Genomic DNA, 24,498 nt, shown 5'->3' with positions numbered 1-24,498 from the left:
TCTGTCCCTTGACTTAATTCGCCGTAAAATTGTTCTCTGTTCAATCGTCGACAGAATTCGCTAGAAAAATTCTTTTTAAAGTCTTTCAGCTTCCTCCACATACGAGGTGTGATCAAAAAGTAAGGTGAATTTTTATTTTTCTCAAAAAATATTTATTTATTCATCAATTTTTATTTTATCTCCTTCAAAGTAATCCCCCTCGGATATAATGCACTTGTGCCAACGCTTTTTCCAATCCTCAAACCATTTCAAAAAATCATTTTTTGTGATCTTGTTTAGTCCATCCTTCGATGCCGTCTTTATCTCCTCAATCGTGGCAAAACGCCGTCCTTTCATGGGCCTCTTCAGTTTTGGGAACAAGAAGAAGTCACAGGGGGCCAGATCTGGGGAATACGGTGCCTGTGGCATCGTTACTGTGTTGGTTTTAGCCAAAAATTCGCGCACAAGCAACGATGTGTGAGCAGGGGCGTTATTATGGTGCAAAAGCCAATTTTTATTTTTCCACAAATTCGGACGTTTCTGGCGGATTGCTTCGCGCAAATTGCGCATAACTTGCAGGTAATATTCCTTATTTACTGTTCTACCCTGTGGCAAGAACTCATGATGGACCACGCCCCTGCAGTCAAAGAAAACTGTAAGCAAAACCTTTACCTTTGATCGAATTTGGCGTGCTTTTTTTGGTCTTGGTGATCCAGAATGACTCCACTGGGAAGATTGAGTCTTAGTCTCGACGTCATAACCGTATACCCATGTTTCGTCACCTGTTATAACCCTGTTGAGTAAATCTGGATCATCGTTGACGTCATTCAGTAGCTCTTGGGCGATGCTGATGCGACGTTTCTTTTGGTCGAAATTGAGCAATTTCGGAACAAACTTCGCTGACACACGTCTCATGTCTAAAACACTCGTCAAAATTGATTGGCACGAACCAAATGAGATGCCAATATCATCAGCAATTTCTCTAATGGTAATTCGACGATTTCCCAGCACTATTTTCTTCACTTCTTCAACATTCTCATCAGTTGTTGATGTGCTGGAGCGTCCAGAACGAGGTTTGTTGTCGGTGTCTTCTCGGCCTTCTTGGAAGAGTTTATACCACTTGTAAACATTTTTTTGGCTTAAAGTAGACTCACCGTATGCCACTTTCAGCATTTCAAGTGTTTTGGAACATTTGATTCCATTTTTCACACAAATTTACTTACCGTAATTTTTGAATAGGCAGTTTAGTAAAATTCTTAAAACAAAGAAAAACGAAAGCGAGGAAAGAACGAAATCGTCTAGTTCAAAACGACTCAATGATGCACCGTTGTCATCCGACAGCGCTACTAAGAAAGGTCACTGGCAAGCACTAACAAAGAATTCAAAATACCGAAACTCGAAATTCTTTTACGCGCACTCTCTGCCCTTAGTTCACAAAGAAAATCTGTCAACCGTTATTTCAAAAATTTACCATCAAACCATTTTTCTCACTTGTCTCTCAATTGCCAGACTCACAAGGGATGCCATGTGACAAGGATTCCTCTTCCTTTGTCACCAATTATTTTGCGGGGTAAGTGAGGGGCTTTCGCTCAAGGCAATTGAGGGAGAAATGAGAGGATTGGTTATAAATAAGTTATACAATGACATAAATCAAATTAAACTTACAACCTATTATTATTAATCATTTTTCAAACTAAACATACGCGCGCATAACATAGTTTAATTATTAACCAACTAACTACAAAACAACAGTAAACTACTTATAATAATCACAAATAAATATTTCGTATTTCATCCTAATACCTAATCGTGCACTTAACCTATTACAAACTTACTTAAAAACTACGCGAACCAATACCGGGTAAATTGCCCGGCACGTGGGCGCCTGGACAATTCGTCGGTCGCAGCTTACACTATTATAAATTAATCTTAAGCGCGAATCTTTAGATAGCCGGCACGTGAATGCCTGGCTATCTTACTCAACGCGCACCGGTCGTCGCATCACCAGAGAGAGAGAGAGAGAGTGTAGAGAGAAAGAAGTAAAGAAGGCTTAACCTTTATGTACTGCTCCTCGCAACGTCGAGAATCCTGAGCAATGTGCTGCCGCAGGAAGTACCGGTTGTCGCTGCTGTTCAGATCGTTGCTAGTTACTGGCAGCTATCGCTGCCCAGGTATCCGCAGGCGACGTTGACTCTCTTTGCAGGTGGGGCTGGCTGCTGTCGCAGACAAAGCTGTTGCCGATAGGGTTGACCTTCCCTCCTGCTATCCCAAACTGCACTCTGCACTCTAGCAAGACTAGGCTTCGACTCCTGCACTCTAGTAGGACTAGGCTTCGATTCCCTCACGCACTTATTCTTGCGCTCGTTTTGCAGCCGCTCAGCGGCGCTCGCTCCTCTCCCTACCTTGACTTATTAGTTAGGCGGCACGCGACGCACCGCTTATCGGTCACGCGTTGCGCGTCTGCCTATCCCTGCATGGGCCTAGTACTCTCTCTCTCTCTCTCTCTCTCTCTCTCTCTCTCTCTCTCTCTCTCTCTCTCTCTCTCTCTTTTTCTCACTCACTCTCCGCGCTTCTCAACTTTTTCTTGCGCTCAACTGCGCTGGCCCGTCCTTGGCGCTGAAACAAAAAGACCAAGTGTTAGGCGCGTACTTTAATGCGCCTAACGTTGGCCAACACGCCTTGCCGAGTGGAGGAGGGAGAAACGCAGACGAGAGACCGGCACACGGCCTGCTCTCGTCACAATTTATTCTTTTGCTGTGTCCCTCTTCATTTCGGGATATTCATTTACGTACGTTTTGATCCGTTTACCTCGGCGGATCATTCGATCATGGGAACGTTCGCGCTTCCCGAATCCGCACCTTAAAAAATAATTTTGTACGGCCGGATGTGATTTCGAATTCTCCGTTATAGTTAATAAAATATACTAATAAATTATTAGACCCCGGCTTTAAGGATTCACCAATGTCATTCTGGCCTCTCTCAATATCAAGCATACTAAGATTCATTGATGAAAGATAGTTATCATCAACCTTAAAACTCAGAGGACAGACAGGAGAATCCCACGCCAAAATAGCTAATCAGAAACGCTGCGCAGAAAAATCTGCAGTATGCTGAGTGTTGTCCACTACCCTGTGACGACGGCAAGCAGTATGTTTTTCCTTCGTCTGTCTCTCTCCCTTTTCCTCTTCTGTGGGCAAGGCATTGTGTTCAACGTTAGACATACTATAGTAATGCGTCTGACGAGGGCCTTTGTTTCAGCCACTGAAGATTCCCTGATAAGGCCAAGCCAGCCTAAAGACGAAGAGCACCGCAAAAACGTGCAAGAAAGAGAGAGAGAGAGTACTCACATGAACTATGCACCTTTTGATAAGCGTGCGACATGTAACCATTAAGCAGTGCGTTGCATGCTGCCTAAAAAGTAGGTTAAGTGGAGATACAAGAGAGCGAAACAAGGCGATAACAAGGAAGCCGGCCGAGACAACAGACATAGAATCAATCAGTCAGTCAACATAGAGAGAACAGAGAAGTAAGCATCAGAGGTTGCATCAGGTCGTTTTGGCAGAAGAAGACCATCCTGAGCCGTACGACTTGGACCAATTACCGCCTAAGGATCGAGGCAGCGAGGACCATCTCCAATGCCGACATCCTTAGAGAATGGTGCATCTGTTGGTTACCAGCGCAGAAAGACAGTAATAAGGTCAAGTCTTTGTTTCTCTCTTCCTGAAGCTCTCTCTCAATTGCGGTGCAGAATGAAGTACGTTTTACTAAGAAAGGTAGCATGCGCTCACGTGCTGGACGCCTATAAGGATAATTTAAATATTGTAATCGGTTATGCATGCGTTCGTTTAGTCGTTTAAGTCCGTTTATTAAAATTAAGTATTTAGTAAAATCAAGAGTTCAGTTCATTGTCATTATAATAAGTTTGAGTTTAAATTTAAACAGTGTAGAAATCTAGTTGACCTATCCTCTCCTTTCCGTTCGATTGCTTTGAGCGAGAGTGCCTCACTTGTCCACTCTTTAATGAATTGGTGGTGAAATCCGACTTCGTTACAACTCTATCACCGAGAGATATTGTTTTAGGATAAGTCCTTCCACTGATATTGCTCGTCATAAAACGCCAAAAACTACCAGGATAAGTGCGAAGGGAGTACTCAGAGTTACTAACATTTTTATAATATTCCGCACGCTACAACCTCTTACATAACGAAACTTATGGTAGCTCTATCTTATAGAAGGTGGTATGATCACATGATAGTAGATTTTTGTTAGACGCTAAAGCAGAATACATCGAAAGAAAATAGGAAACGCAAATTATTGCTTACATCATTTGATAATAAAAGAACTTGTTATAGCAGTAAAAAATATCTGAAATATTTTATTTTGTTTTTCTGTAAAATTTTTTTACATAGGTAATGCTAACACCAACTTTTTAATTTTTGAATCAGGGTAAATTTTTAGTCAAGAATAGCATTAAAAATACCATGTAACATAATTATAAGGTTTAATATCATAGATTTTATTAATTGTGTGATTGCTGTAATATACAATTTAATTGGTAAACATTTTTGCATATTTGACAGTAAACTAATAGACAGTTCGCTATAATATAGAATTAAATTTTGTTTGAGTATCAGGAGTCAAGTTATATGATCTTGGGGATACAAAATTAGATACGACGGGTTGGCTGTATAACAATGTTTTACGGTTTAGTATAGCATAGATTTATTTTTGCGATAATTTTAGGCTTTCTTAGCTTAAAAAAGATGTATTCTATTTTGACTTTGAAAAGCCCGGACCCAATAGGGTCAATAAAATTCTGAATTTGGATTCAGCGACTTTAAAAACTTATATGCCTGGCGGGATGCTTCGATTTAATGGTTTTTTCTTAATTTGAACTTAAAATGATCTTGAGCCTGACCTTATGAAATCAAGGAGGTTCTAGATTTGTCTTTAGCAAGTTGAAATACTATAAAATATCTGTGTCTCTATCCCAGTCTTCAAAATTTTTTTTTTGTGTAGCTGTGAATTTAAATAAGAATTTTTATACAATAATTAACACTGAAATTTCGATTTTCATTATATATTTACAGTAAAATTAATTGATAATTAAATTTCTATTTTTATTATATATTTACAGTTTCAAAATGTCTTCAAACGCTTCAAAGTATTTTGCCACGAGAAATTGCAATGCAGTTACTGATCAAATGGTATGTGGCTAGAAATGCTCCGGGACCTGAAGATTTAACGTTAAATCAAGAATGGCACTTATTTTTAGTCATTTTCTTTACACTTTTTGGTTACGATGTTAGTAAACTGTACGCGACTAAAAGTAATGATTCAGAACAAGTATATGAATATTATAACAGCCCTAATATTGTTTCTAAAAAACAAAAGACTATCAAGAATGGAACGGTAAGCGATTGGTTATATATGATCATGTCCGATTGTACCAACTACGTAGATCTTTATATCAACGATGTACTTGGTTTAAAAAGAATAAACACTGAAGATACAGTTCATAAGATTGTTCCCGAAGATTCTGAAAATATGAAAATTATTAATAACATTGAATCTACTTATACATCCCACTTACCAATCATATTATTTTCACTACACCTTTTATATGAAGAAATGAAAATGCATTGTAATATGTCAGAAAACATCGTCTCATTAGCAAAACTGCTACATCAAATAAGTGGTGATTTAAAATTGAGCATGTATCAGCAACGTTACGTAAATGATTTTCCCGTTCTATATCATACTGATATAGAATTTCAATTCAATAAACTTGATTTAGATAAAATTATTATTCCAAATTTTATAAGTTCAAATGTTCCAAATATTTTCGAAGCTTTATATAGTTTTCTAACTTATTCCTTTAAAGCGAGTTATCCTTACTTAGATGGAGTTAATACAAAAAGCAGAAATATAATTATTCTATTAAGTCTGTTTAGTGAACAAGATGCTGAGTGCATTTTGGAATTAGACCACTACTTCAAAAAAATTAATAGTGAAACGAAAAGCAAGACAGCCTGTGTATCATTCATCAATGATAAAAATAGAAAAATAGAAGATATTACTCGTCAGTGTTATGATTTAGGTAATAAATTATTTTTTAAAAGTATAAGTTGAATGTATTCAAAGAAATATATTTGCAGGTTTTAATAAAAAAGAACTAGACAACTCACCTTTTGGATTAAATTTCGTTATAAGGAGTATTATTTATCAGTGTAGAGAACGTCCTCCCACGAATTGGCCATATTTGATTTACGATTTAATTGATCGTCAAGACCTTGCAGCATTAATAAAAGAAAAATCAAGCTATTATCCAGATCATATTCAGAATATTAAAAAAATAATAAACCACAATTTGGATAGAAGTGACGCTAAGGATGGTATGAATTTTGATTACACTGTAAGTTATTTGCTTCTATTAATATTTTATTTTTTTCTTAGGTTGTTAAAATATAAAGTTTAACTAGTAGTTTGGTATAATATGAACATTTTTTATAAAGCTCCAAATATCATCTGAGTCTGAAAAAATGTTCTAACTTATGAGCACTGTTATATGAATGTATTTTTCTCAATCAGTGCAGTAATGAGCCTTGTTGTACGAAAAAAGGAAATCCCAAGTTTTATTTTTATAGTCGGAATCAAATTTAACAGAATTACTTAATATTTGTTTAATATTTTTGTTCATTTCAAAATTATTATCATGTGACGAAAGCAGGTAGTAAGTTTGTTTCTCATTAGCCTCATTTCCTCTCTCTTCTGCTCTCGGCAAGTTATATTGGCTAGAGTTGGGCGCATAATGAGAAGGCGTCAACTATTACTCTCTTTGTTTCAGCCGATAATTACCAAGCACCGGCCGAAGTAACTCAAAGGGCGAGAGAGATAGAGAGATAAAGAAAGCGGGACATAGGCAGGTCAGGGTAGGCTTGCGAAATTTTGACCGTATTGCACGTCACTTAAAATGTAGGCTAACAAGGGAAGGCAGGGAGGTGTCCGTCACCGATTTTCTTTAAACTTTGCATACGATTAGAGTATCAAAAAATATTAGACACGTATTTTTTTTAGCGGCCCATACGGTAATTTAGGTGGTAAAAACAGGGTTGCCAATTATAATTATCTACATACGCTTGAAGTGCATAAGTTGGCGAGACGCTAAATTCAAATTATCATGTCTCGGTGAAAGAAAAAGATATCTGAACGATTCAAAATTCATTTTGAAAGGAAAGACTCATACTTTAAGATATATTAATTAGTTTGACCGAAAAAAATTATCTTATGATCTTACATAACCTCAAATATGTGTAAAAGGCATGTTTTTTGCATATGAAAAGATTTACAGTGTTTCTTTTGTAATGTTTTTCATTCTTTCAAATGGGAAACTCAGTTTTTTGGGTCCAATTCCAAAAACTGGCCAAATCTGGCTCAACTTGAAAATTTCAAATGGAAACTACTGTTGCTTATAGCAGATTCGAATTATGGGGGAAATTACACGTTCAAACGTGATATCAAATTTTACCGAAAAAATTTGTATTTTGAGTCCCAAAGTGGCACCAAAAAAAAAACCTGTGGTTTTTGGGACTTTTTGAATTTCACAAACTTCGCTTGTTTTTGTTTCTTAATTTTTCTCTATTATTTATTATAAATACTATGCAAATTTTTTTGAAAAATGATTTTTTTCACCTGTTTTTACCACCTAAATTACCGTATGGGCCGCTACAAAAAAATACGTGTCCAATATTTTTCGATACTCTAATCGTATGCAAAGTTTGAAGAAAATCGGTGACGGACACCTCCCTGCCTTCCCTTGTAAGTGAGGAAGTTTAGAGACAGAGAGTCTCAGCGACCGCGGGCCGGTCAATACAGTAAGTTCACGCTGAGAAAAGAGTGTGTGTTTCGACAAAAGAAAGAGACGCGTGTGACTACTAATTGGTACTGTTAAATATTTTGACGTAGGATCAATATTTAAATGTCCATGCACGATTCACAATAACAATTGAAAGTTTATTTTGAACAATCCAATGATTTGCAAAATACAACTTGGTTACGCTCTTATATTATTTGAGTCATTTCGTGATACGCTCGCTCGCTGGCAATGTGGCAGACAGACTAAACTGCTCGTGCTTTATTTACATATTACATACGTCTCTGCGAGCGTATCCTTATACTCATACTCGCTTGTATACAATATTTAGATACTCTCTTTATGCAGCATACACAATTACTCCAAAACTAACACGCCTCCTTAATTTTGTATGCTGTAATAAACTTCGTACAGTTATTTTTCTGACTATTTGAATTGTAATAATAATATTTGATTTTTATTATAATAGTAATAATATTTTTCTCTTAATAATAATGAATTGTTTTTCAAAACAACATTAATAACTCAAAATTTTCTTTCATAATCAAACTTAAATAAATAATTTCAATAAATTATAAACTTTAGACTTTCAAATTTAAAAGTAATCTCAGCTTTTCAAATTTGAATCTACCAAGAGCTTTTGTGAATATATCTGCTAAATTATTCTCAGAGTCTACTTTTATAATATCAATTTCTTTGCGCTCATAACGTTCATTGACGAAGTGATAATGTATTTCAATATATTTTGATTTTTTAGTTAAATTTCCAAATTTTGCAATTTCTATTGTTCTTGAATTATCTTCATAAATTTTAATAGGTATATTTGTTTCAATTTCGAAATCATTTAATAAGAGTTTTATAAATTTAATTTCGCTTACAGCTTCTGACAGAGCTACATATTCTGCAGAAGTCGACGACTTTGTGACGCTACTTTGTTTCTTTGTTTTCCAGTATATTATATTTCCAAAGAATCTTATTACATAACCAGATGTAGAACGACGATTTATCGAATCACCAGCCCAATCAGCGTCAACATAGCACTCTAAAATATCTGCTTTCAAATTCCTCATGTATGTTAGTTTTAAATTTTTTGTTAAATATAAATATTTTAATACTCTCAGAGCATATTTGTAATGAGTTTCATTGTAGCAGTTTTGAAATCTACTCAGATAATTCACACTATAACTAATATCTAATCTTGTACATGTATTGATATATAATAATGCTCCAATTAAATTTCGATATTTTATGTCGTTTGATGCTGTTTGTGCTATTTCCAAAATTAAATTTTGCTCCATAGGAGTGTTATACAATTTACTATCTTTTATTTTGTAATTTTCGGCTAAAGAATTAATATATTCGCATTGGTCTAATGTCATTTTATGTTGTTCAAAATTGTATTCAATATTTATGCCAAGATAAGTTTTCAGTTTACCTAAGTCTTTCATTGCAAATCTATTTTGTAATTTAACTTTAATTTCTCAATTTTCTTGCCACATATTAGTAAATCATCAACAAACAAAATCAAATAAATATTCTCACCATCTTCACCGTGTAAAATATACAAACAGTAATCGCTGTTACTTCTTACAAAACCTAGACTTCTAATATATTTATCGAAACATTCATACCACGCTCGTGGACTCTCTCTCAAACCATACAAAGCTTTTATTAATTTATAAACTCGACCAGTTTTATCATCATAACCGTTTGGTTGTTTAACGTAAATTTCGGATTTAATATTTCCATTGAGAAATACGGTCTCAACATCCATTTGTTCCATTAAATATTTATTTTGAACACAGAAGGCTAATAATAGTTTTAACGTTTGAATTCTTGCAACAGGTGAATAAATATCATTTACAATTTCTTTTTGTTGAAAACCTCTTACAACTAATCTCGCTTTTTTAATATTATTTGCTTTGTTTGTAAATACCCATTTTACATCAATTACTTTTTTATCTTTAGGTTTCTCGACTAGTTTCCAAGTTTTATTTTTATTAATACAATTTATTTCTTTTTGCATAGCATTTTTCCACAATTCCGATTCATTACTACTTAAAGCTTCTTCATATGTTTTTGGACTATTAGCATTAACATAATTTACGTAAATATAGTATGTTTGGCTTTCGCCGTATCTGTCGGGTTTTTGTTTTACTCTTGTTGACCTACGAGGTGTAATTTGTTCATCACACTCAACATACTCATCGGATTCATTATCAATACTATTTATCTTTTTTAACTTTTGGACTTAGATTTTCTTTCAAATTTTTATTTTTACTTGGACTTTTGAATACTTCATCGTTATCTGTTTCATTTTCGCTCTCATTATCTCCTTCAAAACCAACTAAAACTTCATCGTCTTTTACAAAATCTACATGTCTTTCAACTGTTATTCTATTACCTATTAATACTCTATAACCAACTTTCTCATAAACAACAAGTATACCAAAATCTGATTTCCGATCCTATTTTGAGTCTCTTTTACTTTCAGGAGTTCTTGCAAATACTTTGCTTCCATACAATTTTAAATTTTCAATATTTGGCCTTTTACCACGAAATATTTCGTAAGGACTTTTATTTTCAATAGTGTTCGCAATCGTTCTATTTTTAAGGTAACTAGCTGTTAAAACTACTTCAGGCCAATATCGTCAATTTAAATTTGCTTCTAACATTAAACAACGAGCCGAATCCATAATTGTTCTATTAAAGCGTTCCGCCGTACCGTTTAACTCATGTACATAAGGTGGACAATTGTCCATTATGATTCCTTTTTCTCTAATCAAGTTAAAAATATCTTTATTTAAATACTCTTTTCCATTATCACATCTTAGATATTTTATTTTATTTCCAGTATGATTCTCAACTTTATTTATGTAATCTAGAAAACATGTGTACACTTCATTTTTTGTTTTTATCGTATAGACAATAGAAAATTTGTTGTAGTCATCGAGAAATGTCAAAAAATAACTTGAGCCATCATAACCAGTAGTTTTATGTGGTCCATTTAAATCTGTATGTACAATCTCTAGAATTCTACTTGCTCCACTACGATGATTTTTAAATGGCAAATTTGCATTTTATTTTGTAAACATGTTCCACATTTTAAATGAATATTTTCTAGATTTTCGGGTAGACCGCCAACTAAATTCTCTTTACACATTTTATTCAAATAGTTAAAATTTATATGGCCAAGCATTCTATGACATTTTTCTTTTTCAGTCATTTTGTTTGTATTATAAGAAAATGAATTTTGAATTTCTATTTGACTCTCAAGTATATAGTATATAAACCATTTGCCTTTTTTGGTATACCAATAATTTTATTCGTTTTATTGTAAATTAATGATTGTTCTCGAATTGATACGATTTTATAATTATTAGTTATTCTCGCGTAACTGAGTAAATTTTTGTCCATTTCTTTAACTAAAAATACATTGAATACTATTACTTCATGTTCAATACCATTTACATTCAAATACATTAAAACGTTTCCAGTTTCTGTGACCTTTAACGGTCTGCCATCACCTACTTTAACACGTACAGGTTTATTTAATTTCGAATATTCAATAAAGTATGATTTATCATTAATTATGTGATCGGAACAGCCACTGTCAAGTATCCAATCTACCTTTTGAAAACCATTCACACAAACATTATTGCAATTTTTATCTTTACTCATAAATTCAAACTTATTTTCTCTGTTTACTTCTATTCGCGTAAGGAACGTCTCACTTGATCGATTTTCTTCTTGATCGTTGTATATATACCTTGCGTTGGATCGATACCAACCTTGACCACGTCCTCTGGACCCATTACCTCTGAAACCATAACTTCTTCCTCTGTTGAAATTTTGTTGATTTTGTTGATTGTTGTTGTACCCTCGGCCGACGTTATTGAAAAGGCCTCTCGCTTGATAATTTCCGTCATACGGACGCCGGTGGAATTGTTGTTGTTGTTAATGAGATTGTTGTTGTTGTTGATGAGATTGTTGTTGTTGTTGATTATATTGTTGTTGATTGTACTGGCCACCTCTTGGCCATTGTGCTCTTGCACCTCCTCGACTACGACACTCTCTTGCATAGTGTCCTCTCTTGTGGCATTTGTTGCACTCAACATCACGAGCTTCGGTTTTAAACACACTTGATTTTACATTATTGTTATTAGAACTTTTAAATTTAGTCTCATTCATGAATATTTTATTTTTCACATAGTCACACGTTTTATCTTCGTCTTTTAAAGTGTCAATTAAATCACCTAGATAACTTAAAGAGTCTGGAAGAGTTTTTAATAAATAATCAAGTTTTTCAGGTTCATTTAAAGTTGCACCCGCACTTTTAAGTTCATTAATTAATTTTTCAAACTCTAGGAAAAAGGTTTCTGAATTTTCAAAGTTTTTCAATTTAAGTCTATCAAGTTTGTTTCTCACAATAATTTGTAAAGCAGTTGATGTTTTTAGATACATGTTATCAAATTTTTGCATGATTTTAAACGCACTCGTTTCATCACCCACGAACTCTAATTGTTTATTAGATATACTCGAGTATTTATAGTTCATTGCTTTAATGTTTGATTCATTCGATGCTACTGCATCAGTGTCTTTCTCTGTTTTCTCACGTGTCGCTTGGTCTTTACATTTTTTCCACTCTAAATATAATAATATTCTTTTTTTCCATAAACTGTAATCTTGACCATCAAACACCAGTACTTTAATATCTTCTGATTTAATCATTTTTATTTGGTATCGTAACACGTGTTCTTTTTACGTATATTTTCAACTTTTAATCTTCGCGCATCTCATTTAATGTGTTTAAATTGAAAAATTTCTTTAGTTTATCTTCTCATTAATATTTTTGTTTTAATATGTTCGGAAGTTCGATTTTTCTCTTTAATTTTTATCGCCACGTTTTCATCGTTCATTAATTTAAAGTTCCCCTTTTTTCAAAATCGTTTAATCTTTAATTTTAAATCACACTTTTGTTTATAGTCCCTTTTGATTTGTTACTATTTTATTTCTTTTCACTTAGTTCATAAACACGTGTTATCTTAACAACACTTTTGGCAAACCACGCTCTGCTACCATGTTAAATATTTTGACGTAGGATCAATATTTAAATGTCCATGCTCGATTCACAATAACAATTGAAAGTTTATTTTGAACAATCCAATGATTTGCAAAATACAACTCGGTTACGCTCTTATATTATTTGAGTCATTCCGTGATACGCTCGCTCGCTGGCAACGTGGCAGACAGACTAAACTGCTCGTGCTCTATTTACATATTACATACGTCTCTGCGAGCGTATCCTCATACTTATACTCGCTTGTATACAATATTTAGATACTCTCTTTATACAGCATACACAATTACTTCAAAACTAACAGGTACGTCTGCAAAGACGTCGGGAAGAAGAGCAGAGACCTCACAGATAACTTTTCCTCTGGACCTTGTTTGATAAGCGTGGCTAATCGTTGCTGCTTGGGACCGGCTCAGACATCCGTGAGAATTTTCTCCGATTCACCTCGGATCAAGGTAGGAAGGGAGGAAGGGCATCGCTTATATTTTTTCGCTGTGCCGTTTGCTTTACCCGTCAACTCGTTGATCCACAAGGTCAGATTCCCCGTCTCTCTCGTCATGAAAAACTCGCGGCCGCGCTAGATTTCAGTTCGTTAGAACTCAGAGGCAAGGCATTCATCAGTCGGCAATCTATGTAACCTTTGTTTTCAAGCAGTGGCTCGATAGGCTAAATACGGGCGACAGGTATCAGATAGCTAAGGCGTTCACTCGTTAACCAGTTCACACGTAATTTATTTATATTACAGAAATTGTAGTTGATAAGATGTTTCCATAGTAGTTTTCCTATTTTTTAATTAGAATAATATTGAGAGCTTTGAATGAAACGCTATTATTTGTTGACCTGTTCTCTTTTTCCACTTTCGATTGCTGCGAACGAAAAAGCCTGTCTTATCCCCTTTAAATTGTAATGAAAGCTCGTTCGTTATCAATTTTAAGGGTGGGCATGTGAGGCGCACTCGCTCATAGCAATCGAGGAGGGGGTAAAGGGGGGAAAGGTAAAAAAATGAAATTAATCAAAAAAATCAAACAAATCACATCAAATCAAAATCATACTTCAAATACCGTATAATTATACTTTTAACCAGCTTTACAAACTCTTAACCTTTAGTGAACACAACGGTGTTACAAACACGTCTTAACTCTACAGAACACAACGGTGTTCTTAACACCTACTACAATAAAAGAATAAATTAACTAATTTATCGCGCTTACAAATCTAACCGACCTACGGAACGTGTCGCCTGGCAGGTGACCGCCATGACGACGAACCAAGTTAGCCTACTTATACTAGAAGAGAAAGCCGCCCGGCGAGGAATCGCTTTGACGGTACGCTACCTGAACAAAATTACTGTCGACCGTAATTAAGACAGGTAGGCGCGCGCGTACACGCCTTGCTACCTACCTAATTCTTACACCACTTACAAATAAAGTCGCTGTGCGATACCGGTGAAGAGAGGGAGAGAGAGAGAGAGAGAGAGAAAAAGAAATAATATTACGAACCTTGACCTTATCGATGCAGGAACGGGAGGCCTGGCTGTGCCTTGCGGATGGTGTTGCTGGCCGTCGCTGGGCAACTCTTTGCCGGCTCCTTCGGGTAGCATCCTAAGCAGATGCTGGAAAAGGCAGTCGTCCTCTGTTTCTTCTCGGCTTCTCGTCTCAGCTCCTTGGCGGTGTGTGCGTTCGACTGACCTCTGCACTCTCAACTGCACTCTGCACCGCTGACCGACTAAAACCATCTGTACCGCTGATCGACTTAGAACCGTCTGTACCTCTGACCAACTAATAATCGTCTGTACCGCTGATCGACTGCAAACCGTCTCCCTGCTCGTTCGCTTCCGCAATCCACAGCTTCTTCGCTCGCTCTTTCTCTCCCCACTTGACCTACTTATTAGACGGTGGACGACCAATGCGCTAATTGGTTACGCGTCGCGTGGGACATGCACGTCCCTTACTCTCTCTCTCTCTCTCTTTTTCTAACACCTAATCTTGTCGTCCACTTAACGACTTCGGGCCGGCTCGGCCTCGCTCGGCAATCTCCGTCGGCTGAAACAAAGACCGTGCATTAGGCGCATTCTTAAATGCGCCCAACACTGGTCATCGTGCCTTGCCGAGAGAGGAGGAATTGGTGAAAAATACCGACGAGGACAAGCGCAACGCTTGCTCTCGTCACAAAATAATTGGTGACGACATTGCGCATTCGTTACAATCAAGATCATAACACAAATGTAAAATAAAGCTGATGATGATGACAATTCCGTTACTTATTATTAAACTGTGTAACGATGAACGTTATATTCGCGTGCTCATCTTATCGGTGGGACTGCTCGCGGGGCAGCATCTGCCGGCTATGATGTTAAGACAGGTGTTGCGTATACGTTGATGCGCAAGAGAGACCCGGCCTTGTTCACGAACTACTCTAGATCCGGACTCTCAATCTTTGACGTCGGACAGAAGTTACCGTGTGTGTTCTCTCCCTAAAAGAATGAATGGAATCCTGAGCCAGCTCCAGAGGATACGAGACATCAAGCATAACCTCCGACAAGTATACCAGTTATTACAGGAAGTACAAGAGTACCATTCTTCCCTGATTGAGGAAACCTGAGCGACTGAGAAATCGCAGATATCGCGAGGTAAGCTGCCCAGCTACGCGCAATAGACGCGCGCGATCCGTCATTGTTCTACGCGTGTAACATAAGACATAATCCAAAGCGGATCGCCAGCCGATCTCTTGCGAGCTCGGAAACCACGATGGCACAATTGTATGTGTGTTATTGCTCATCCGTGAACGGACGATCATTGTGTGCACGTGGCAGCGAATAAAATGGCGGCACCCATACCTGCCACGTTCTAGTAATTTTCACCGATGTGCAAACCTCATTTTATAAACGACTCGTTGATTAATAAAGAATACCGTTGTGATAATGAAGGACGACTAGTGTTGATCAACTAACTCTTCAGAAGCGCCCATTCCCATTTTACACCTTCGCGCTTTTGCGTCCATTTTCAGCCAGCGGAATTTAACAATACTTTCGAGCGAGGTTGAAGCTGTCCAGTAAAGTAACTGCAGCAATCAACGGGGACTTCCCCCGGAAGCAAGGGCACACACATAAGGTAAGGTTGCGGTGCAAGGTTCGAGGCAGAGGAAGCATTTGCGGTTGCCCGTAGGGGTAATCCTCGATAAACGCACAGAACGCCGCTAAAGTATGTGCCATTGCGTATCGGCACGGTGACACTCACGTAGCTTGCGCTCATCCGTACGCATGCAGATCCGTGGTCTACGTGCAAACCTATGCACCGCATAGCCCACCAAAAATCCTACCCCATTATACAACTGAATGAGCGTTATCAGAACATCAATACCCACCATCTAAGGTAGCGGACGTAAAAATTTTGACTGGTTTTTCAAATAGACATTAAAAAATACGTATTTTTAATAAGAAGTATGGTCGATTACCCGGGTTTTTCCCTAAATTATTTTTAGTAGAAGAAATTTGGAAAAAATTTGTTTAATTTCTACCATCAATAATAATTAATCGATTCGACACTAAATGGATCACCCGAACTCCATTCTCATTAGTTGCTCTTGCAATCGTCACAAATCAGAAAATATTATCATTTTTTAAGCTTGTATCTCCTTTAACCAAGAAGTGGATTTATTGCTCTTTCGCCTTCAGAGTATGGCAATACAAAATATCGGAGATAACAATACTGCACTGGACCATCTCAGATTTTCGGAGGTCACTGATTACAAATACGGGATCGATTAACCTGTATCACATCAGGTTCAATGTCATTTAAAGGTCAAATGAAAAAAATTAATAAAGAAACACGGAAAAATAGATATATGATTTTTTGAGGTCGCTGAATCCAATTCCAAGAGTTATTAATCTACGAGGGTCGTTTGAAAAGTCCGTGCAAAAATAAAAACTGCTTGATTTTTTTTAATAAATCTTTTTTATTTTTCAACATAGTCTCCTTTTAGGCTTATACACTTCATCCAACGCTGCTCTAGTTTGTTAATCCCTTCCAAATAATAGGATTTGTCCAAGTCTGTAAAATAGGCATTCATTTCTGCAATCACCTCCTCGTTTGAATAAAATCTTTTCCCCGCCAGATATTTTTTCATATTAAGGAACAAATCCTAGTCCGACGGAACCAAGTCTGGAGAATAGGGGGGATGTAAAACGAGTTGCAACCCTATCTCCATCAGTTTTGCGGCCACAACTGCTGAGGCATGAGCTGGCGCATTGTCATGGTGGAAGAGGACTTTTTTGTGGACCAATCGTGGACGTTTCTCTAGCAACTCGGTTTTCAAACGATCCAATAACGATGAATAATATTCGCCTGTAATGGTTTTAACCTTTTTCAAATAGTCGATGAAGATTATTCCTTACGAATCCCAAAAGACAGTCACCATAACCTTCCCGGTCGAAGGAATCGTCTTCGCCTTTTTCGGTGCAGATTCCCCCTTGGTAACCCATTGTTTAGACTGTTCTTTGGTCTCAGGAGTGTAGTGATGTATCCATGTTTCATCTACAGTGATGAAATGACGCTTAAAGTCTTGCGGATTTTGCTGGAACAGCTGCAAACCATTTTTGCAACACTTCACACGATCTTGTTTTTGGTCAATCGTGAGCAATCGTGGCACCCATCTAGCGGATAGCTTTTTCATGTCCAAATGTTGGTGCAAAATATTATGTACCCGTTCGCTTGAGATGCCTACAGTAGTAGCAATCTCATGCACCTTCACTCTTCTGTCAGCCATCACCATATCATGAATTTTATCAATGATTTCTGAAGTGGTAACCTCAACGGGGCGTCCAGAACGTTCAGCGTCTTTTGTGCTCGTATGGCCACTCCGAAAATTTTGAAACCACTTATAAACCGTTCTAATCGAAGGTGCACAATCACCATAATGTTTATCAAGCTTCTGTTTGATCTCCTGAGGCATTTTGCCTTTGAAAAAGTAATGTTTAATCAATACACGAAATTCTTTTTCGTCCATTTTTTTACAACCACTCGATTTCTTTGATTGAAACGAATGTAAAACGCAAAATAATTGGCCGATCTGGCTGAAACTTTGTGTGTGCTCTTCTAAGATATGCCACTAACTGAAAATAACCTTGATACGCATTAGTAGCACCATCTTTCTGACTTTGCACGGACTTTTCAAACGACCCTCGTATATCACATCAGGTCGAAGCTCATTTGAAGGCTAAATCGTAAAAAAGTGATAAAAAAGAGAATGGAAAGAGTGAGTAATAAAAGTTAGAATGATCTTTGAGAGTGAAACGTATATAATATTGCTATCAGATACAAAATATTTGTCAACGTCTCATTAATAATAAAAAATCTATTGTATTTTTCATATTCATGAATTTCGTTTTATTTACCAACAGTAGTAAGTTGTTATAACCTAAATGGATCATTCACACCGTCTTCTAGTTTTCAGTACGATCCTTTCAAATGCAAAAAATGTTATCATTTGTCAAAAGCATTTTGCAAAAGATTTAATTAATTTTCTACGTATATGGACATGCATAATGTCGGTCTCTTATTTATTTTCCCCTTAAATGGACTGAGAGAATTTGGAAAGTCGGCAAATGATCCAAGTAGTTTCTACAAACAGTTATCCTTTGTCATCATGACTACTCAAGAATTATGTCATAAGTAGTATGCAATATCTGCAAAGATGATAGAGTAAGCAGGACTCACGCTGAGTATATTGATCTATACTTAGCGTTACATAGAAAGAACGATGCTGACATGGTACATTAAGATTCTCTTCAGGGTGGTATTTTACTGTGTGACGAGAGCAAGCGGCTTGCTTGTATTTCTCTCCCTCTCCCCTCTAGTTTTGACAAGGCATTATAGTCGGTGTTGGACGCACTATAGTCACGCGTCTAATGAGAAGCTCCTCTGTTTTAGCCACTGAATATTGTAGAGAGTGGCCGAGTTAACCCGAAGAAGGAAGGAAGAAGAGTAAAAATGAGAAAAAATGAGAGAGAGAAAGTGCAATACGTGCTATGCAGGCTTAGGCGAGCACGTGACGCACAGCTTGAGCTGAGAAAAGCGAACGGCCAGCTCATGCGTACGAGGTTGTGACCTGAAGTCAGTTAGTTAGTTAGTTGAAGACAGTGAGTGGAAGGGAGGCAGAGTTGAAAAGACAGTTAGTGTATGTGTGTCGTTCATACTTTTTCGCTTTGAGGGTGGCGCAGCGTAATCAAACATTACCACCCCTCTCTCTGGGCGCCAATAGGTTGGCATAGCCCACTGTCTTTCACCCCTTCGCTTTCAAATACATTGGGGATCCGGAAGTCAAGTTTGCTACGACATCCCTGGCGCGACTCAGCGAGTCGGAACCTTTGTGATGATGCGTCATCACACAAAAGTATACACTACCGACACGATGCGGCAGAACAGCCACGACCGCATATACCCGCCCACGCACTCCCGGATCTCGCGAACTACGACCACTAGAAGTCTCCCTGACCGATTCGCACGACCCTTACGCTCGCGTACAATCCCTCGCGCACTCACGACCCGATCCGACCCTCCCCCGGGGAGCTAGAAGCCCCTAAAGTTTCCAGCCGCGATCAGCTGATCGCAAGCCTCCGTTAGTTAAGGCAGGCCTAGCTAGACTAGAAGTAGGAGCGACCGAGCGCGTGAGAGCGAGCGAGACCACCGATGCTAGACCGATCGGAAGCGAGCGAGGGGAATCGGTAAGACCAACGAGCGATGGATAGAAGAGGATAGACAAGCGACGCTAGTTGACCGGCCAATCGTTATCAGCTTAGGGGTGGTCGGACTAATGAGTGAAAACCGACGCTATCTTCGCGACCAGTAGGCAAATTAGGCGCGAAGGACCGACCAATAAACAAATTGCGCGGGCTAAGAAAATTAATATAGACGGCGCTGAGACCTGGCTTAGCAACAAGCCAGCCAATCGACAATAACGAAGGGGAAGTAAGTTAGGAGAAGCGGCGCGTCGCCGAAAAACGGCGCGCCAGTAACCGTTAAGCCTCGACGGTGAGTAGACCCGCCGAGCCTCGCTGACGCGCGGTACCCATAGAAGAGTAGAAAGTAGAGAGAAAGCAGATAGAAGTAAAAAAGCCGACAGAAGCAGAAGTGAGAATTAGAAAAGAAAATAGAAGCGAAAAGTGAGAAACAGAAAAGAAAATAGAAGCGAGAGTGAGTACAAAAGAAGGAAGTAGTGAGAAAAGTGAGTACGAAAGAAGGAAGTAGTGAAGCAGCGAAGTAGTGAGAAGCAGAGAAAGTAATAACGAAAATAGCGGTAGAGAGAGATAGTGACAGCAACAGTACTAATAACGGCGACGCAAACAGCTATAGTAGCGGCCGCTACAGCGGCCTTAACAGCCGTAGCCGCAGCAGTAATTAGCCGAAAATTTATCAGGAGTAAGTACCTTTCCCTACTACTGATTTTCGTTGCATGACCGATGATCGCGAGATTGCCGCGCAGTTACTGACCGCCGCGCTTCGGGAGTGCCGTACGACCTTCGCGCGTTCGATAATAACATTCGCGCCCATTTATTGCTGACCACCGAAAATCTTTTATTGAGCCGATGTATGATCATTGTCCGCAAAACGAAGTTGTCGCGTAATTACCGAACGGGAGTGCCGCATGACCTTCGCGCGCATTACGCCTCGTGATCGAACATGTTTGTCGTTGTCTCCGAGCTTTTCTTTGTCACGCCGTTCCTTTGTCCCGCATCTGAAATTGTCGCATGATCGCCGAATATCCGCGCGCGAGTATGCCGTATGACCTTCGCGCGCCCGTTGCCGTTGCTGCGCATGTTTTTGCCACCGACCTTCCGAGCATCGTTTCGCGAGTCGCCGTGCTGTTGTCATCCGAGAAACGAGTTTTCCTTAAAGTGCGCGTCTATGAATTCCTTTCCGAATCGACCTAAACATTATACGAGTCGTGCTAGACCTTCGTTCGACCGGCAGAATTCGAATACATTGTCGCCTTTATTTTGCTCGCGATCGTTGCTACAAAGTACCGTCAACACCGCGAACAGTAGCTAACCTTCGTGCGACCGATCGAATTCCTTCACTTATTTGCCTTGAACGAACTGGAATTTTCGCCGCGAATAAACAGACCGACGTCGTGTAATCATTTCCGAAGTCAGAAGTATTCAACTGAATTATCGTCTGTCCAGACCGACTTCGCGTCGTAGTACGCCACTCGCGTCCCCCAGTAACCTAGACCAGGCTGACCATCACGAGGGATAGATCACTGGGGTTGACCTGGGAAGTTCTTTTGCGTAATAAATCTGAATTACCTTTACATCCGACTTGTTATTGACTGTACCCACTTGATCGCCTCATCCCCCGTAGCTTTCGCGAGATCGGTCTGAGATCGGTAAGCGCGTACGCGACTGCCCTGATCATCATCTAGCCGATAGCCGCCGTCGCAGGAACTACGCCACCAGTCCAGGGAAGGAGCTACCCCCTGAACCACTAGTCCGTCAGTTGGGGCGCCCCTGTGACGCCCCCCCCCCCCCTCGATGTACCCGCTTCTGGGTTAAGAGCCGCCATGCCCCGAACTTCTTCTAGCTAGCCGAACGAGCCGCAGCCGTGGGTGGCCCTGTAAACCACCCGTTGCCCCCCTTCCCCCTTTTCGCTCGATACGCTTTAGACTCGAACGAATCGTCGCCTAGGACTTCGCGCTCCCGCTTCATTCTTCACAGGTGATAGCCGGCCACGCGCGCAAGAACACCGACGGCGACGAGGAGGGAGGCAACGGGGAAACCACCCGACCTCACAGCGACCAGCAGGACTTTGCCGAGAACCAGCCAACGTTGCAGCGCTACCATGCTCTCCTAACGCGAGAGCACGGTAGCTGGCGCCCAACGAAATAAAATTAAATAAAGCTGCAAACGTTGTCTCGGCTGACTGCGCGCCGCTGGTGACAGTGCGAGACCGGAAGAATACCCGTCTATTATTTTTCCCCTCCCTCTCCCCCGTCGCACCTTTTTAATCTAAGGCGGCGACCTCCTCAGAAGGAGTACCGATCTTTTCACGGTTCGACGCTCAAGGAGAGCGGAACTAAAGGCTTGACCCTCGGTTTGGGCGCGACGGGACTCTAGTTGCCCCAACGTCTACTGCGTCGGAAGCACGCAGCATACAAATCTTACGAGATTTGCTTGACCTGGTACCACTACCCCGCAGAGGCCAACCCAAATTGGGATGTCAGAAGAGAGACTCAGCCAGGACAGCCAGAGGAGGATTCCTGAGACGATCAACCAACTAAGCCTCCCCTCCTGGGCTCGCGTTCAAAATACATCCCACCCTGCGTTCCTGTATTAAGGGATTTCTCCCACGACTCACAGGTCCATCGCTTCGACGTGCCAGGGCATGTCTCCCCATTGCGTTTCGGTCATCCCCGCTCACGCTGGTGGGTATCCGTCATTCGAAAGGTTGTTTTTACCCCGTTCCGTCCCAAAGTCAGATCTTTCAAAACTCTGTCGTTAGGTCAAAACGAGGCTCATCGCGTTCAAGTTAGCTTTTTATCGTGGTCGCCATCCACGGCCTTTATTGCTTGGCAAGCTTAGCCAGAGCCGCTTTTTGGCCACCCTTCTGGGTGTTCACCGCGTCACCCCGTTGAGGCGGAGCAGTTGGCACTTGCAAGGTCTGCCGTTCAAAGAGATCTCGCTTTAAAACGCGGAGTTGAAAAGACAGTCAGCCAAGAGAGTTACCGGGAAAAGATAAAAGACCGAGAGGATTATCGGAAGCAGGTGACATTGCGGTAGTTAGTATCGCCAGCGGAAACGCATCGCCCAAGGTTTACATCGTCAGAAGCAACGCATCACCTGGGTCAACATCGCCAGCGACTGCGCACCTGATCGCCGAGCAGACATCCAGCAAAGAAGATCAAGATTTCGTCTTATCTCTCTCTCGCGTAAGTACTCTCTCTCTCTCTCTCTCTCTCTCTCTCTCTATCATCTCTCTCTTCGTGACAATTACGAGGTCGCGCTAGTTAAGTTAGGTAGTTCGGGTAGCAAAGCGTTCATCCGCCGGCTATCAGTGTTGTTGTTCGAGTTGCGGCTCGCGTAAAAGAAAGATTTGTCAAGGCGGTCACATCACCGGCCAAAGCGCGTTTCTTAATAATTTATGCGTTCATTGTGAGTTTGTTTTTTATGAGTTTGTTCGTTCTCATTTATAAGTGTGTTAGTTCGATTTGTAAAATATAGTGATAGTGATAATTTGTATAACTTTTTAATCGACCTTCCCTTTTTCTTACTTCGATCACTAAGAGCGAAAGTGTCTCTCTTACTCCCCTTTGATAAAAATCGGAGACAAAGCGCAGCAACGCCGATGAATTTTGTTACACGTGAGTCCCCCTTGCTTCTCAGTTGTATCGGTTTAATTTATTGCATCTCTTCTTCATCATCTTCTTTTTTTTCTTCTTTATCTGATATTTCATCTGATATATCGTTATCAGCAGCACATAACAAAAAATTCTAGGTAGCTATTGTTATTATATTGGAGATATTTTTCTTGATATCTGTATTGTCCCATATACCAAAGTACAGATACTATATGAGCACAACAATTTACTACTCAGTCATCAGTTTTTCGTTGAAAGCATAAACCTTTAGTTGTGTCAAAACGATCCTTTAATATTTATTCGAAAGTTGGTACTGCTCTCATTTTGTATAACGAATTTTCAGCTTTACCTTTAGTATATCACGATCGTCTTTATATACTCGTACATATAAAACAGTTTTTTTCATCGTAGACATGTTCTCTAGTGTATATTTCTGCTTGTTTTAATTGACATACCACTAATATTAATTTTCGTAGAGCGTCTATGATTTTTTATTTTGTTTAACGTCGCTCTATTTATACTTTGTCTGTGCTAATCAGCGATGGAGACTTACAATGTGTTTGAGAATAAAGCACATGAAACTTTTACCGGGTGCGAGTCCATCGCCTTACCGACCAAGCCATTGCAAGTCACAGCATCTATGATTATAATCAAAAAGAGAAGGAAAATCTCTAGGAGAGTTTGCTTCTATTTTTTCACAAATCTACTGTTTTCTAATCTAGCCATTTTCCTCAATCAGTTTCTGTAAAGAACTAATTGTTTTACTTAAAGCTAGTAGTCTCTCAGCAATGATAACGTTATCAAATTATTATTCTGAAGTTCTTGATGGCTTATATACATTCGAAAGGATTGCGACCATTCTAACTTAGTCTCCAACGAATAGTATTACAATGTTGGGTATCACTTGATCAAGCATTTTTCATTTTTTTAATAAGCTATTTACAGATTCCACAGCCTTATTTTTGTGACCACACGAAATTCACTTACACTTATCGTATCATGTTGAAATCGTTTTTCTAGAATGTAAGGTATTTTAGGGAACAATCCATATTCTTCTAAACTACCAATTGAATCTCGAAATTATCTCTATCAATTACCAATGTATTATTAGGCATAATCCACTTCCAAAACGAAGACGTTCTCTAATATATATGCTGGTCAAGATTATAACATTATTATTTTTACCATCAGCAAAGTAAGGTCCATATACTTGCAAAGT

At 39.0% G+C, this 24,498-nt stretch overlaps 1 protein-coding gene across 4 annotated transcripts in view; it reads left to right on the top strand.

Annotated features, from left to right (window-relative positions):
• LOC131675389 (anaphase-promoting complex subunit 1) overlaps positions 1-24,498 on the top strand; it is an 896,320-nt gene that overhangs the window by 385,384 nt on the left and 486,438 nt on the right. For 3 of the 4 annotated variants that reach the window (XM_058954365.1, XM_058954359.1, XM_058954356.1), the window contains exons 10-11: positions 5,117-6,079; positions 6,138-6,394. The exons of the other annotated variant lie outside the window; for it this stretch is intronic. In XM_058954365.1, the coding sequence (XP_058810348.1) occupies positions 5,117-6,079; positions 6,138-6,394 (1,220 nt within the window). The remainder of the gene's footprint in view (positions 1-5,116; positions 6,080-6,137; positions 6,395-24,498) is intronic. 4 annotated transcript variants of the gene reach the window in all.

This window comes from Phymastichus coffea, unplaced genomic scaffold, assembly GCF_024137745.1.
Source record: "Phymastichus coffea isolate CEN01 unplaced genomic scaffold, Cenicafe_Pcof_1.1 PCOF00001, whole genome shotgun sequence".
Classification (NCBI taxonomy): domain Eukaryota; kingdom Metazoa; phylum Arthropoda; class Insecta; order Hymenoptera; family Eulophidae; genus Phymastichus; species Phymastichus coffea.
The sequence above is the reverse complement of the archived record's forward strand: the minus strand, read 5'-3'. Positions and strand labels throughout refer to the sequence as shown.